Here is an 18005-nt window from a genome sequence, read left to right as displayed (position 1 = left end):
AGTCAAAATGTATTTGCTTTAGTACGACTGGAACAACAGTACATTTTGAATATTGTGCAGACTGTCCAGTGTCATGATATTGACTGTAAACTCTTCAGTAATTAAGCTCTGTATTCGTCCCTCTCTAGATTTATTAGGGCCTTGCCCAAGAGCCCACAATGTCTTGGCTGCGTATCATTTAGTTTCACATTTACTCCTCACATATATGCAATATTAGACAACTGTAAGCAATATAAAAACATGAACAAAAATTAATAAAATATTTGGACCTCCTTTGTCTGAAATATATATTGCTCAATAAGTTTTGAAAATGTGTTGTTGTAAAAAGAAGGGAGGTTACACAATGGTAAACGCCACACCAATGTTTTTAAGATATGTTGCTGCCATGAGTTTTAAAATGAGTTCATATTTTCTACAGAATGGTAAAAAATAGGAATCAGTTTCACCATCTGTAAAGCTGTTTACATTCTTCTGAAAATAAAGTATGGGTGTTTTAGATTTGTAAATAATTGCTTTCTGATTTTTTTTTACATTTTAAACAATGTGTCAACTCTTTTGGGCTGAGTTGCAGAGACATACGTATGATAGAAGGTAAATATCAATATATTTGATCATAAAATGATTTTACAAAGCAACATAATGAATATACTGCAATATTGAAGCCATCTCTTTCAAAATTGCTGGAATATGCAATGAATTGTCACAGTGCTTACAGTGTGGATGGCTGCACTCCATTGAGATCGTATGAGGACTGGTACTGTATGGAGGGAGTGGAAGAGAAGACAACAGTCCACACAAAACTTTGTTAAACACTTTAATGATGATGCACATTGAATGATGGAAACATTCCTCGGAATGTAACAACTCAATAATGAATCATGAAGACACTTATAGAGAGGAGTGAGCCAGACGAGAAGGTCTGGTAGACTGTCTGACCTCAGGAGTAGGAAAGGGTGATACATAATCTTTTATTGTAAGATGGTACCGTATATTTCTATAATGATATGAGTGATATTGTGAACTTTGTGGAAATGTATGCAATATTAAATAGAAGAAAATTTGAATGCCTGTTTTTTTTTTTTTTCTCCAGCAACTGTGAAGCCTGATAAATCCAGATACTTTATCGCACTGCACTGACAACTGTTTTCACTCAAATGTTTGCAAAACTAAGACCAACTCATTAGTTTTGCTATATTGCCAACATAAGTTCAATTTGACAGGAATAGCTTTCGAAGTACAGCAAGACCTTGAAACATAGGACAAAGGAGATAGTAAATATCTTTTAAAAGAGTTGAAATGCATGCATTGTCCTAAATTTCCTGCATCTGATCAAATAGGATGATCAATGTCCCCAACTGCAGCTCATTGCATACGCTGATGCAATTAATTTGGAAGAAAAGAAAACAAACAAACAAATCTTCTGTGGTCTTTGTATACAATCAGCAGGGGCAGAACAGAATCACTCCAGGAATTAGCAAATGAGTAGAACGAGGAAGAGACAAAGGCATTGGAGAAGACTGTGGTGGAGGCTTGTAAGGATGATCTAGCCTTTTGGAGCAGTATACTGGCACAGAAGTGTGGAAATAGCACTGGATTCGGTGACCTCCTCCGGAAGAGAGCCCTCCATGTCTTTGATGAACGGGTCAGCTCCGGCATTAAGGAGCAGCTCTACAATGTCAGCGAACTCACACGCCGATGCTAAGAAGAGAAAGAAATACATAAATAAAAAAAAAAATCAATCTAAAGACAGAAAGAAAAAAGAAGTTTATGTTCATTTTCGACAAAGCGTTGCCAGTTCACCACTCTGAAAAACCTCAACATCCATATGATACTTTGCTGAGAGGCAAAGTCCCCTGCAAATAATCTCTATCATTTCTCCGCTGTCCAGTTACCTCAGCTTAGTTTATTCCTCACTTTTGCCAACATGGAGGGAGGAGGGAGGTGTCATTTCTCTTGGTTTGTTTTGAAGAAGACTTAATGCACACTGGGGGAGTGGAAACAACTTTATGAATCATCTCTGACATGACATGACTCACCAGTAGCTCCTGGTATAAGCTGTCAAACACGCTCATGTGTCAAACCAGCAAAGAATAGAATTGAAACTTTATTTTCAATATACAAGAAAACAACAAAATTCTGTTATGCAGCAATTCACTGAGAAAATATAATAAATAAAAATACAAGCTATATAAATAATATAAAAGTGCACTTAAAAATGTTCTACACAATAGTCTGTATTGAAACCGATGCAAAGAAAAAAAATTGGGACTGGGAGGTAGTAGATTGTGTGTTTAAGGGGGGGGGTTCATGGTTCCTAGCTAAAGCTAACGCCAGTGGCTACAAGCTAGCGCCATAAAGCCAAATCCAAATTGCTAATGCGAAGCAGCCGGGTGTTGAGCAGTGACGAAATCTAACTGGGAGCGGAACAATCCTGCAGGTGGATGCTGGCAGCAGAGATGAAGTATCTGCGAGCAACCCACCGGAGAAGAAGCCAGGAGATTTCCGCAGGAGAAGAAACCAAACGGAGGGCAGCCTCTCATCCAGTAGGGACAGACAGTCCGACAGCAGCGGCTTTGCAGTGAGGCAACTTGAATCCATCACTGAAGCGGCCCACGAACGGCGTCATGCTCAGCGTGAGTTGGAAAATCCGAGCCATGCTTACACTCTTGGCTCTGCTGCTGTCTCTATCGGCAGTTGTTGATCAACTAAACATATCCCTGGCACCTCAGCACGTAAAACCTCAGCTATTCCCAGGAAACTTGTCACTTTGCAACACCAGCAACACCACCCCCTCCAGACTTTTCAAAAACTAAACCTGTGATTAAACCTCAGCAGACGATTAGAGGTAAAAGAGGGGATGTTAGGCAGTGGTTAAGATGTAATATATCTGCAATGTAAGATGGACGAGCTGTGGGTAGCTGTGAGATTCTGCTATAGATACAGAGAGGCGAGCATCATATCGCTAACAGAAACATGGCTACGCCAGGACATGCCTGACTCAGCTGGATCAAGAGAGGTTCTCTTTCATCTGACAGAGAAGAATCCTCATTAAAATCTAGACGTGGAGACTTAATCTATTATTAGAGTGACAATTGGTGTAAGTCATTTACTCTTACATCTCAAATGTGAACTCCAGACGTTGAACTGCTCTGTATTTCTACGAGGCACCTCCCATAGTTCTGGTGTATCATCTTGATACACCAGAACTCTCCTGGAACTTTAATTCTTGTGACGGGGGACATGAACCACTGCAAGCTGGAGCCAACATTACCAAGCTTCTCACAAAATGTTAGTATGTCATGCCCATGTATTCATCAGTCCTGAAGTCAACTAAACAACTGACAGGATAGAGATGCTAAATGTCTGTTTTCTCAGCACAGATGGGAATATCCTTCGTAGCTTAGAGCTGGAAGAAGCCACGGTCACCATAGCAGATTACATCCATTGTTTCATCAATAATATGGTGGAGAAGACAGTAAATTGGCATTCACAGAAAAATAAACTTCACATAGATAAAGAAGTTAAAACATGCACTAACAAAAAGAACAGGGCATTCCAAAGTAAAAATGGAGTGAAAGTGGCCACCTCAACAAGAACTGAAGCAGCTAGTAAAGAAGGAAAAAAGCAAAGAGTGCCCCAACATTGAACAAAGTTGCAGCATCATGGACATCGGATACCTTTGAGACTACATGAAAAACATGACCAACATGCTCCCCGTGACAGGCAGCGTGTAACCTTGCACAATGAATCACGTGCCAACAAACGAAATGACTTTCTGAAGGTTTGGGGTTCATGGCTGCTCCATGCACTGGACATGTTGGACTCTCTTGTTTTTCCTGAACATAATAATCATAATATTACTCTCTATTAGATGCAGCCTGTGGTTAGTAAAGTTTGTGAAAGCAAACCAATAGGATCGGATGGACTATCTGCTTGCTAAACAAGATAACCCAAGAACAAAACAAACAAAAAAAGCCCCCAACAGTTCAGCCGTACTGGCTATGCCTTGGCATCCCATCATTCAAATGTCACTTAATAACCACACTCTAACACATTTATGGAAAAAGTCCAAAAGTGTTCTGGTACCTAAAGTTGCATGTCCAGCAGTTACAGATCTGTGGCATTACCTTGAAAGAAGTGCTTTAAGGGAATTGTGGGTCTTATGCTCAAATCCCAGGTTGCTGACAGCTTCGATCCTTAACATTTTGCTTAGAAGCAGGGTTGCGGGACTGAGGATGCAGTCATCACTGCCACACATTTGATTAACAAACATCATCTCATTTGCATATTGTAGCTCTGCCTTTAATATGTTTCAGCCTCACTTGGACACACAAAAATAACAATTAGAATTAATTTTGTTTTAGTTATAGTCCACTTTACATTTTAAACAAATATCTCAAAGTGCTTCAAATTAAACAGTTAAACTTAAATGGAAATCCTTTCATTGTGAAATGGTTCTACTCTTCTTACCAGTCGTTCACAACAGGTCAGGTTTGCTCTCTACCTTCAAACAGTATAACACACGTGTTCCTCTGAGTTGTTAACTCTCAGATCTTTTTACGCTATATACTAACGAGCGCAAGAGCACACATTCCTGTAATCACGTAGTTCTCCAATGGCACCATCATTCTCATCCTGCTAGTCACAAAGTCCAGCTCTAGCTTGTACTTCAGGGAAATAGAGAGGATAGAGGTGTGATGATTGTCTTGTACCGAATACGCAAAAAGTCTAAGAAATGATCTTTGACCCCCGAGAGGTCACATGACACATGTGATCATCAGCAACAGTGTAACTGAACAAGTGCCTTCATACAAATATTTAAACCTGATGTTGTCCAGTAATTTCAGCTGAAATGTACATGTTGACTACCTGTGCAGCAAGGTAGCACAAAGGCTGCATTTTCTAAGAAGGCTGCCTCTGTTTGGTGTGCATGCAGAGGTCAAGGCCATATTTTACAATGCAATCTTTGGAGGGATTGTGAGATATGTCATGGCCGTGTAAGACAGCTTCCTTGCAGTCCAGAGTAAGACCAAACTGCACAAAATGGTGATAACAGCACTAAAGCTTCTGTCTTTGTATGAAAAAAATGTTGTCAGACAAGCCGATAAAATCGTTAACAACGCATCATATGTTCTTTTCTCAGAATATAGGCTGCTGCCCTTAGAGTCTGCAGATGCAACAGCAACCATTTTAATATTTCTTTTATTACCCCCATTTCTCTCCTCAATAAACAGTCAATTCAACCAGGTCCTTGCCCCCTGCTTCTGGGTTATGTTTATCACCTTTGTCCACTCTGCTCACTGGGCAGGGGGGGGACAGGGGATGCCTAGGATCCCCTGTTCCAGTCTTCAGTCCTCTTCCCCATTAATCTATTATGTCATTATCTCTTATACCACTCAAATTACTGGTTCAGCAGCTCCGGAGATACGAGTTGCTATGTATTGTACTGACTGCTCATGTCCAGTGAAGTATAAGTGTTTTTTAAAAAATTTTTTTTTAACCTTGTTTATTGTATGGCCCACATTACACACAATGTTGCACAAGAGTCTGCACTTTTTACTGTTTTATTATGTATAACCTTAGAATGAATATGTCATGTTGCACTACTTGTTGTCTTGTCTCATAATCGGCTATTTTAGATTGTTTTGCAGATGTACCTGTACTATGTGCCCAAGAAATAAACTCCACTAGTAGAACAATAAAGTTTATCTTATTTCAAGTTTTGTCCTCTCAGATGCAGTGCAGCTATCATACTGTTGCTGTTCAGCCATAGGTCAGGACACTCTCTGGTGCGCAGTGGTAAGTTCGTTCCTCCTCAGTGTTCTTAGAATAAAGAGACGCTTACCAGGCTTTTTTTTTTTTTTTTTTAATAATGTGGCTGGTGTTCACCATCCAGCCCAGGTTCAAGATGTGCTCTTCGAAGGACTTGCTGCAGCGGATGTTTAAGGATGTTAGTAAATACTTCAGCAAGCTGATGGGCACCTGATTTCAGGACCCTCCCCAATACTCCATCTGGTCCTGGTGCTTTCCTGACTTCAATGCCAACACATGATAGTGTTGGATGGTAAGGAGCTGGTCATGGTCTGCTGGTGTCTGCTGTGTCTCTTCACCTGTCTACTGTCCTTTTCAAAGCAGGAGAGAAAAATATAATACTCCGAATATACGCTGCTATGAAAGCAATAACTAAAGAACATCTCTCTTCATTTCACTTGGTGGATGTCCACCTCAGTTTTTCTTTACCACCTCCAAGCAAAAGTTGTTGATTTTCGGACATCTTCTTCGACTGAATTACAACCATTTGCATCCTAACCTACACGGTTATCCCGGTTAACCCAGTTTAAATGAGCAATATAGTAGTTCTTTATTTGGATTTTTTTTTTTTTTTTTTTTGGTTAAATGTTGGAGAACTGGAAAATCAAGCTTTGGAGCAGCTCATTACTGACTATAAAGTGAGTGTGTACCAGGTTTGAGTAAATTTGCCACATTCCTTTCTTTATCATACTGTGGTTTAATACAGTATGTACGGATCTGCAGTTAATGAAAAGCCCATCTGCAGGCTCTGTACTGACACCGGCCTGGACCTGAGTTTTCCCTTAACACTTGATTTCTGCCCCATTGGCAATTTGTGCCTCACTAAAAGGGTCTTGTATTTCTCTCAAAGTGGTGAAGGGGGAAGGGAGCATGTTGCATTTTCTCAACCCAGTTAGTGGGTCCCTTCATTCCCAGTGCACCTCTTGGCCCTCTGGCACCTCGCCCCTCCCTTATCTCCTCTCATCCTCTCTTGTCGGGAGTGCTCTTCTTAGCTGGTGTCAATCGCTTGCTCCTTTTAAAAAGCGGGCTTCGTGCTGCGCCATGTTCGCTGATGTCAGCAGCTGCACTGATTGACAGCAAGGCTTTTTAAAATACAGCCCAGAGGTGTCAGGCGGGAGTATGGGCACATGAGATGTGATGATACATCGGAATGCACAAGGGTGCGTTAACAAATGTGTGTGCATACTCAAGCTGTGCATATGAATAGCAAGAAGTGCGTGGAGTGTAAAAAGCCACAGTAATCACTAATCTATCAGCCAAATCAGACTAACATGCTTGGCAGTTTCCTTTTTCTGCCATATTTGCAGACTTCCTCTTGTTGCTCTAAACTGTATTTTATTTAGCTAGCTTGTGTGTGCACGTGGCGAGTGTCTCGTCTGGGCCTTGAGCTGTAAAAAGTGTTTGGCCCTCAGGGGAGCAGTAGAGGAGGAGAACAATTTATGGCGAGCAGTAAACCCTCAATTAATCACTTGCCAGCCACTGTGGCCCTGTGCAAAGAGAGGTAGGAATGAATTTTCATTCTCTGCTATTTGTCTCTTTGAGTTCATCGCTTATGTTTATTAGTCATCTTTTTATGCCCCATCCTCAGGGGTTCCTCTGGTGAGTGCATATGTATGTATGTGTGTGTGAGTGTGTAGCTCTCCAGTAGATGATCCAACAAGTCCACTTCAACACCACCATGCTAAAGGACAGATGGCATCGTCACACACACATATATACATACTCATACAGAGGCACAGAGGACATGAGAACCGCCCCTAAGGGACATGTGTGTTGGGGCATGAGAGGGTCAGGGGAGTCTAAGGACCACTGCTGATTTCCTCTGGGAGGTCTGACAATTATTAAACACACTCACACACACATTCACACACACACACACACACACACACACACACACACACACACACACACATGCATGCACACAGCTATAGAGACGTATACACTTGTACATGCCATAAGATGTATGCACAATAGTAGAGAGGATGAAAAAGAAATGTAATAGACTTAGTAAAAAGTCCAGAAAATAAAGATGAGAAATGGATGGGAGAGAGTCAGAGGAAATCGAGGGTATTTGATGAATTTGAGACAAATGTAAGCCAAGAGCAAGCGTGTACAGAAAACAAGTATATAAATGGAGCACTTAGGCAGACAAGTGACGCCAGAAAGTGCTGAAATGATGATATGAGGCTTTCTTACCATAATGTAACGCTGTCTGTCCTTCATTGTCCTGTAAAAGGCAAAACAAGTGTTTACTTCAGCAGATCTCTGACTGTAGATGACTGTGGATTAATAAAATAACCGGAGAGCGAATTAAAAAAACAATAACTTACACATGTATTACAAATATTTGGTGTGAAATAAGGTAATAACCCAGTTCAAACTTCCCAAAAGGAAACCTGCCACAGCATCAATTAACTTCTAAATTGATCAACAGTGCTGTGTTTTTATTGTGCCGAGGGGGCCATTGAAAGAAGATGAGATATTGACTTAAGAAACATGTGACCTGCAAATCAAGCGTTTCAACTTAGAACTCTGTTCAACGTAAAACAATACATTACTAAAAGTCAGCATGACGGTATGGCAGAGACAACCTCATCACGCCTTCCATATCAGACAACGCCATCCCATGGCAACCAACACTGACACAATTAGTGAATCACTTAGCTGTGGTGTAAAAATGAAAAAATAAAAACTGTACACATTTTAACTGCATTTTAATAAACCAAATGTAAGCAATCAGTTGTTTTTATTTAATAATTTATTTATTTATTCTTATAGTAATTAGGTTAGTGCTGGATTTTGGATGTGCTTACAAATATCAACACTGGCAGAAATGGTGGCACTTCATGGGTTCTCTTACCCTTCTGTATTGTCAATGGGTAAAATGGACATCCTCCAACTGGAAGCTTGGTGGATTGATCACCAGTACCTCTGTATATTTAAATAGCCTGGGCAAACACTGAACTTCACATTTAACTAATTTTGCTCACTAATGATGTGTATATTGATTTGTGTATGTAAAGTGCCCTGTGACAACATTGTTGTGAAGTGGCACAATACAAATAAAGCTGAAATGAATTAATTTGTGATGATGAAGAACAATAAAAAAAAATAAATAAAAATGCTGTGTTAGCCTGTATGAACGTATCAATGGGTTAAGATATTGTTCCACCCCTGAGGGACACACAGGGAACATTTAGGGCTTGAAAATGAGAAAAGTATAAAACAGCCCAAAAAGAATATTTGACCGTGATAGAAAGCCTCAGGGACAATGGAGAGGAGGCTCGGTCTCAGAGGGTGTCCAGAAAATCTGAAGTGGCTTCTTGTGTGTAGGATGGTGCATGTGTGTGTCCTTAGAAGAGTACAAATGATACTTGAGGTCAAGGGATCAATGATAGAGATATAACTCTTATAAGAAGCGGTGGACTGGGGGCAACGAGGGGGATATGAGTGTGTGTGCAGGTATAATCAGACAGAATATATGACAGGCATCATCAACAGTACATTCAGTTCTTAATCACCACTCTAGGCTGCCTTTGCACCTCATAATGATGATAAATGGATCAAAATGTTGCCTCTGGTCCTGAGACAAGGCGCACTCGTCGATGTAAGCACAATATTTCCATGTTCACAGATTAAAAATGAAGATGTGTCGTGAAATTTCCTTCTGTCCTTCAGTAGTAATGCTACAAATTCCCAAAACTGTTAACTTGTTAAATGATCTTTTAAACTTTGCAAGTCCAAACACAGATCCTTGTGTTCACATTTCACTTTCCGTTACCCGCCAAGTCCTTGTTCAATTTCCTTCCAATACTTTCCTTCTTCTGACATCTCTTCCACCTAACCACACCACCTTCACTTCGATTCTTTCACCTGACCCAAAATTTCTTCTTTTTCTCCTTCAATTTCAACATTCACTATTCTCACACTTCTGTATTACTGTCTCCTCTTCAGTTCCAATCTCTTTCCTCAATTTCTGATTTCCTTTCCTTCTTTTCCCCGTCTGCCTTCTGTGAACGGGCCCAGTGCAGAGTGATCCTATTGTTGTGTTTCTCTACGTCTCTCAGGAGCAGCACTTCAGGGACCTGCTGATTGGATTAGAGCTTTCTATTCCCTCAGGGTTGATCGCAGAGAACAGATGCAAATCGCCACTAGCATGGAAAACGATGTAGCGGCTCACCCAAGACAACAATGTCTGTCTGTCTGCAAGTCAAATCACAACTTGTAATGTTCTGCCACTATCCTGTTTGCCCCACAGAAAAAAACTAAGTTTCAACAGCAGATCTGGCACTTTACTGCAAATATAAAACAGGGATGATATTCTGCTTTATTTAACAAAAAATTATTGATGAACGGTTCATAAAAAATACACACACATATATACACACAAAAACTCGACGCAGCGGGTCAGTGACAGATGGTTAAAGTTAAGATTGTAAAGGAAAACCTTTATGCACATAAATACATAGTAATAATTAAAGACTGAGGGTTTAAGCCATAATCTGTAGCCATCACTAATCTGCATTTGTTGTTCAACAGCATACACACACACACACACACACACACACACACACACACACACACACACACACACACACACACACACACACACACACACACACACACACACACACACACACACACACACACACACACACACACACACACCAATGTTTGACTGACCATAAAAAATTCAGTTTATCACACAAATTAAATTTTTTTCATTTAAAAAAAAAAAAAAAAAAAAAAGATAAAATGAGGGTCTACAGTATGTGCTGAACATGCTAGTGCACATGTGCAGCAAACAGGCTTCTTGCATGTTCATGTGAGGGGTCAGCGGCCTGTCCTCTCAGCGCTCTCTAATGCCCCTAGATCCAGGACGGAGGCTTGATGGAATCATAGGAAATTGGATTGTCTTCCATTTGCTTTGGAAGCAGCCTGGAAGAGACACTCCCGTTTCCATCCCTCTTCCTCCACCCCATACCTGCAGTTAACATCCCCCTCTCTCCCCCTCTGTGGTGCCCCCTGTTCCCATCCCATTACGAAGGCATGTGGTACCAACCCTCCGCTTTTACATGTCATCCAAAGTTTCCCCTTGCGGTGCAGAAATGCTGGGCTGGATGTCAGCAGAGTACTCAATAAAGCCGCTGCTTGCACAATACCAGAAGGAGAGATCCAGCCCAGTCTAGGAGTGTATCACCCTAATGGGGTGGAGCAATATGCTTAGGAGCAGCATGGATAGGGATTGATCTATCCGTACAATTGCAGTTTTGCTGTATTTAAGTCACACTAATCTATCATTTCTACCATACAAATGATGTGAAGCAAGATGGATGAAAGGGAAGGAGAGTGGATTAATGGTTTATAGAGAGAGGTGGCATTCAGCCTTATTTATCAACAGACCAAAAATCATAAAGCCATAGCTAGTCCATTTAGTCTGTTTCGTACAAGACACCTCAAAAAATTCTCCTATCAGATTATCCTAAATGTTCAATTTTGGAATTTTTGCAAACAACTCAATTAAAATTGAAGTTAGGACATCTGAACCTGCATGCAGTTTTTTTTCATATAAGACAACCTTTTACTCTAAATACAGACTTGATCTGAAATGCGCTCATTTAGACAACTGTTTAATTACCAAACATGTCATATCCTTGGCATTAATCACGTTACCTAATATTTTACAGCATACGTGGAATTAAAGTTTTACATAGAAAACCTTTAACCCTGGATAAAATTAATATTTTTACAGGTTAAAGTAAATTATCTTTAGTTATCTCTAGAAGCATCCTTCTCTCCCTAAAAACTGAGCAACTGTTTGACTGATTTTATGTCTGGAGCCAAGAAATAACAAGACAATCCAAAGGATAGCATGCTATATATATATATATATATATATATATATATATATATATATATATATATATATATATATATATATATATATATATATATATATGTATCTGTGTATAACATATAGCATTTAGTCGATGTATCAGGAAAATCATGCACTGACAAATCTTCTGCGTTGTTTGGATACAACTTGCTTTTAAATTATTATTTTAACTGTCCTAGTCACAGTGTGGGACGATAACCATGACATGAATATGTAGGTATCCATTGTTCCTGTTAGAATTATAAGCCATATACACACTAATAGAAATATATCAATATAAGTATAGTCATATACCTTTCTATATCTCCAGTTATATATACGGTACACAATACAAAACTTACTCTACAATGATTTCCCCTTCAGCTTTCTTTTCTCTTGTCATTTTTCTGTGTCTCAGTAAACTTTCTTTTGGCCTTTTCTTTCTCTCTTCATTTCCCGCCTCCTCCTTTTCTCCCCCTGCTGTCCCTGACAGCAACATTAAACAAGTGGAGAAAAATGAACAAGCATTTATGATTTATGATCAATGCATGCAGCAGCTGCTGACTTTTATAATGACAGTGGTCGGGGGGGAGGATGAACGTATGCATGTGTGTGTGTGTGTGTGTGTGTATCAGTCTTCATGATGTGTGTGGGGGAGATGAGGGGTGAATCGATAGGCGACGGGGATCATTGGTATGCAGATTCTAGCAGATAGGGTTATGATAAGCAGGTGCCATTAATCAGAAAGAAGAGCTCTGATAGCATGGAGGAGATGGTGATCCTAATTCAGATGGTCATAACCAGAGCAGCTAGTACAACACCAAAATCATGGACTGAAGTATCTACACAACCTAACAGTATAAAACTCACATATTTTACACATGGCCATTTTCAGAGTAAGATGTAATTTTCTTTTTGTGTATTGTGGCTTGTTTCTATGGACAAAATATTCTTGAAAGAGTGAAAATTCTACCTTGTTGGTGCTTTTTAGTATTCCAATGTGAAGTTTTGAGATAGCAAATCTACAGTTTATTGCAAAATATATTTACCCTAATCCCCAGAGTTTAATTGTTGCATCTATTTCAACAATAAAATAGTATCTTCTGTCGCCTTCACTGATGATAAAACCATCATCAAAAGCAAAAGCTGAATAATCACAGCCATAAACTTTAGATCACAAATGAATATAACTTTTACTCTTTATCTGTAATGAGAACAACTTCATTAAGATCTGGAGACACTGAAACTCTCAACAGAAAGGAACTGCAGGTTTTTTTCAGGCTGGAGATCCAACACAACAGCAGAGGGTTTCATTATTACAGACATTATTATATACACAGGTATACTACACAAGGAAAAAATGTCTAGCAGATGTGTTATTGCACATTAATTTTCTTTTTGTGTGCTATGTATTCTTTTCCTTGTGTTCTGGGAAGCCCCCCCCCCTCCTTTTTCTTTCTTAAATGGATCTGCAGACTAGGGCTGGCCCTAATTGAATCAGGGTCTTCTCTCTGAGCAAGAAGAGGTAACCTTGCTGCTCAGTGTGTGAGCACTGCCACCCACGGTCAAATTAACCAATCACCAAACTCTCTGCCCTTCACACCTCCAGGGAGTGTCCTTCAGGCACCTGGGAGTTTCCCCCTTCCCCCTCTCACAGACAGCTGCCATGAACAACATCACAGTTTAGGAAAGTGAACCCTGAAATGAACATATATACAAGTATTAACTGTTCCTTTAACTATCATAACTCAAACTCAGAACAAAAACAACTCTGAAAACTCAAGACAAGCAGGAACAAGAATATATTAAAAAAAAAAAAAAAAGAAAAAAAATTGAAAAAAAAGCATCACACAACACAAAGACATCTCTTTTTTTAAGTATCAATGGCTACAGTTACATGATGTTTTTTGATTTGGAATGAAATAATTCGGAATTAACGTATTCTCCTACGAGTTTACATGAAAATAATTATTCCAAATGAAGGTTTACACGAAACACGTTCTTACTTAATTCTTCTTTAAAGCGACGGGTCGGGAAGGGTTCTGATTGGACAGATGGTGGACGTGATGTATGGCGTATACTGGAAATAGAGAAAGTTCACTCCCTGCTTCTCGTCTTTTCAGACGTAACTTGTAAAAACTACATAAGTACCAGTTTCGCAGCTATTTTTATTATAAATTTGAAGCACCAGCTCAACAAGAGCATACTACTTCACTTTTTGCAGCAACTGAGAAGGAGAAGAAACACAGACCACCAAACAATGGAGGCAAAACAACTTGTGTCATAGGGACAGGACAAGCTAACGAGTATGCGCAGAACGATAGGAATTAACTTAGAGCGTAATTAAGGTTTACTTGACAGAGGAATTAAATAGTTCGGAATTAAAATGCTAATAAACCAGTCACTTACATCGGAATTAAGTTTAATTCCGAAAAAAAATTTGCATGAGGAATTAAGTGTTTACATGGTCCTTTTTCATCAGTTTAAAGCGGACTTAACTTTTATGCGGATTAAACAGGAATTTAAACTCCCATGTAAACATAGCAAGTGTTCTTGTTTCTTTCCTCATGCACATCTTTCTAGCATACGTCTCTCCCCTCCCCATGCCACTGAGTTTGCTTATTCCCATGGGACACCTTAGCCTCCATTAAAGCCATCAAAGAAGGAGGATAGGGTTGGGGCACAGAATTAACATCACCAGAGGCCCTGTCTGTCCTCCTGCGGCTCATCGATGACGTTTAAAAAGAAATATATGAAATAAATAAATACATAAAAGAGTGTAATATGAAAATCAATGGCCAGGCAGTGTGGGCTGTGGAGTGGGCTGAGGCATTTGGAGTGAGGGACTCATAAAGCTGAGTACTGCGGGAGACTGATGGAAGGCAAAACACTTACTTTGTTTATTCTCTCTCCTCACCCCCATCCCCTCCCTTTGCTGTCTGAATCCCGCTCTCACCCTCTCACTCCCCTCCACCCCAGCTCGTCTGAAACAGTCGAGGACAGCTTTAATGCTCCTGACAATTTATGTGGACGGTTAAGAACGATGGAAATCAAATAGTTGAGTGTAGGCAAGGCCCAGTGAGTGGCCAATAAGAAAGAAACAACAGCTGATGATGGCAAAGAGGACTGTTACCTGCTGGAATGGCTCTTTAGGCTGCACTATTACTGTCAAGTTGCTGGCTCTTTTCTGAGTGCTCATATTATAGATTCATAACTGTATCCATGTCTGATATGCCCTTTTAACACAGCATGGCAACAGCTTTCATTTCATCAAGTACAACTAATGTGCAGCAAGTACTAAATATGAATCCCATAAGAGCACCGTACAGTGTGACTTATAAAATCACAAGTAATGTGTGAGGAGGCAATAGTACCATTTTTGTGAGTGTGATGCTCTACAGAACTGTGCTTGGTGTTTTTGCATTTGGAAAGATCCATTTGTTGAATTCCTCCAGGAGTAGTGGACCAACAAAGCCTAGCTCACTGTCGAGCAAAACATATGAGGCGACGATGTTCTTAATCAATGAAACATGTCTTACCTTTGTCTTGTTTTTGGCTATTCCAATCATTAAATTTGTGAAATGGACCAAAATTACCTGGAAGAACCCTGGTCAATTACAGCCAAAAATATTTTCTATCTCATTATTTTACTGTTTTGAATTTAAATGCAACAAAATGCATTTTGCAGACATTACTAGAGTTTATGTCGGTGTCTATTATTTGATTGAGTTATCCACTATATTGTTTTTTGTGGTAACTAATGTTAAGTTTACTTATCTATATATATATATATATATATATATATATATATATATGTATATATATACATATATATATATATATATATATATATATATATATATATATGTATATATATATGCCATTAGGTACCGAGATGAGATCCTCAGACCCCTTGTGAGACCATATGCTGGTGCAGCTGGCCCTGGGTTCCTCCTAATGCAAGACAATTCCATTCAATTCTAGATTGCGCCGTCTGTTGGCAGCAAACTGTAGTAGCTCTACTTGCTATCTTGATTTCTTTTAAAGTACAAACTCTTCTCACATAGATATTACTTCAAATTAGTCTTTTTTCCTGAAGATTTCATGCTAGTTCGGAGGGTGTGCTGCAAGGAAGATTTTTCTGCATATTTTTGGCTTTTTTAAGACTTGTCATGATGAGTCTCCATGGCAACAAAAGACGTTTACAATCAAGATCAACTAATGAAACTCTCCCAAATCAGGATTATCAGTGTAACAACACATCAAATCCCGATGGAGTTGAAACTAAAGAAAAGAGGTTGCCAAGCGGGAGTGAGACAACGGAGGAAGTGATGGAGATTTAAACCGGTTTTCCCAACTGTTTTGATGGGTAATGTGAGATCGCTAGCTAACAAAACGGGCAAGCTCGAGATGCTAACAAGGTCTCAGAAAGAATACAGAGAGTGCAGTATTATGTGCTTCACCGAGACATGGCTGCATGAACACATCCCTGACTGTAATTTGTCTGTACTGGGCTTTAAAACAGTCCGTGCAGACCGCAGTAGACAACACAGTGGAAAGCTTAAGGGTGGTGGAATTGCAGTGCTTGTTAACCAGCGTTGGTGTCATCCTGGACATGTTACTGTCAAGGAGAAGATATGCACAAGGGACATCGAACTGTTAGCTGTGAGCTTCCGTCCATATTATTTACCCAGAGAGTTTACCTGTGTTATTCTGGTAGTGGTTTATTTAATACCTGGTACCGCACCAGACACAGTCTGTGACGTCATCAGCTCCGTCGTTGCTTGGCTGCAAACACAGCATGCAAACTCCATGGTGATCTCCGGAGACAACGTCTCCCTCTCTGCAACTCTACCAACATTCCAGCAGTTTGTCAGCTGCTCCACCAGAGAAAATAAGATATTGGACTTGTTCTATGCAAATATGAATAATGGACACAGTTGTTCTGCCCTGCCTCCTTTAGGAAGATCTGACCATAATCGGGTTCTTCTCACCTCCACCTACAAGCCTATCATTCAGCAGCAACCAATCATCACAAAGACTATCAAAATCTGGTCTGCTGAAGCTGAAGATGCTCTTAGAGGAGGCTTTGAGGCTACAGACTGGAATGTCCTCTGTGAACCTCATGGAGACAACATCAACGCCATGACTGAGTGTGTGACAGATTACATAAACTTCTGTGTGGACAGCATCGTCCCAACAAGAACAGTGAGGTGCTTCCCTAATAACAAACCCTGGATCACCAGTGACCTGTGAAAACTGCTAAACATCAAAAAGAAAGCCTTCAGGGATGGAGACAGGGAGTTATTGAGGGCACACAAAAACAACTTAAAAGCTAAGAAGTGCAAGGAGGACTACAGGAGGAAGTTAGAAAGTCAGCTCCAGCAGAATAACGTGAGGGATGTGTGGTCTGGAATGAAGAAGATCACTGGCTTCAAGTTAAAGGGGGACCAGTCTGATGGAGGTCTGGACAGAGCTAATGAGCTGAACATATTCTTCAACAGGTTCAGTTCACCCCCTACTTCCAGCCCGGCAGACCACACACCCTCCAAAAGCCCACTGCTTTCCTGTCACACCTCCAATCTGTCACCCTGCAGATCAGTCATGGACCAGAATACAGCTTCATCTCCCTCCACATCAGGACATCCTGAGACCTCCACCTTGTTTGTGTCCTGCAATCAGATCATGAAGCAACTTGAGAAACTGAACTAGAACAAGGCTGCAGGTCCAGATGGTGTCAGTCCCAGATTCCCAAGACCTGCTCAAAACAACTATGTCCGATTCTCCAGCACCTTTTCAAAACCACTCTGAGACAAAATAGAGTCCCAGTGCTGTGGAAAACCTCCTGCCTTGTTCCAGTGCCGAAAAAAACCCACAACCAGCTGAAACAAGTGACTACAGACCAGTTGCCCGGACATCTCACATCATGAAAGTCCCGGAGAGACTCTTACTGGCTCACCTCAACAAGCAAGTAAACACCTTTCAGGACCCATTACAGTTTGCACATCATAATGGACTTGGGGTTGAAGATGCCATCATGTACCTGCTCCAGAGAGCACACTCTCATCTGGACCATTCAGGCAGCACTCTGAGGGTCATGTTCTTTGATTTCTCGAGTGCTTTTAATACCATTCAGCCTGATTTGTTATGTGAGAAGCTCCATAAATTCCAGGTGGATACCTCCACAACCACCTGGATCTATGACTACCTCACAAACAGACCCCAGTTTGTGAGACTGAAAGGTTGTGTGTCTGAGATGGAGGTCAGCAGCACTGGTGCACCACAAGGAACTGTACTCTCGCCATTCCTCTTCACACTG

General features: G+C 40.4%; 1 protein-coding gene across 2 annotated transcripts in view; it reads right to left on the bottom strand.

Annotated features, from left to right (window-relative positions):
• Nucleotides 1–891: 891 nt before the first annotated feature.
• acbd6 (acyl-CoA binding domain containing 6) overlaps nucleotides 892–18005 on the bottom strand; it is a 38957-nt gene continuing 21843 nt past the window's right edge. The window contains exons 7-8 of one of the 2 annotated variants that reach the window (XM_079245461.1): nucleotides 8008–8038; nucleotides 892–1698 (exon numbers count right to left, since the gene is read on the bottom strand). In XM_079245461.1, coding sequence (XP_079101587.1) covers nucleotides 1544–1698; nucleotides 8008–8038 — 186 coding nt within the window. In that variant the 3' untranslated portion in view covers nucleotides 892–1543. The remainder of the gene's footprint in view (nucleotides 1699–8007; nucleotides 8039–18005) is intronic. The other variant, XM_079245462.1, reaches the window with a different exon arrangement.

The sequence above is a fragment of the Telmatherina bonti genome, assembly GCF_933228915.1.
Source record: "Telmatherina bonti genome assembly, chromosome: 8".
NCBI classification, from domain to species: Eukaryota; Metazoa; Chordata; class Actinopteri; order Atheriniformes; family Telmatherinidae; genus Telmatherina; species Telmatherina bonti.
This window is presented reverse-complemented; position numbering and strand designations above follow the sequence as displayed.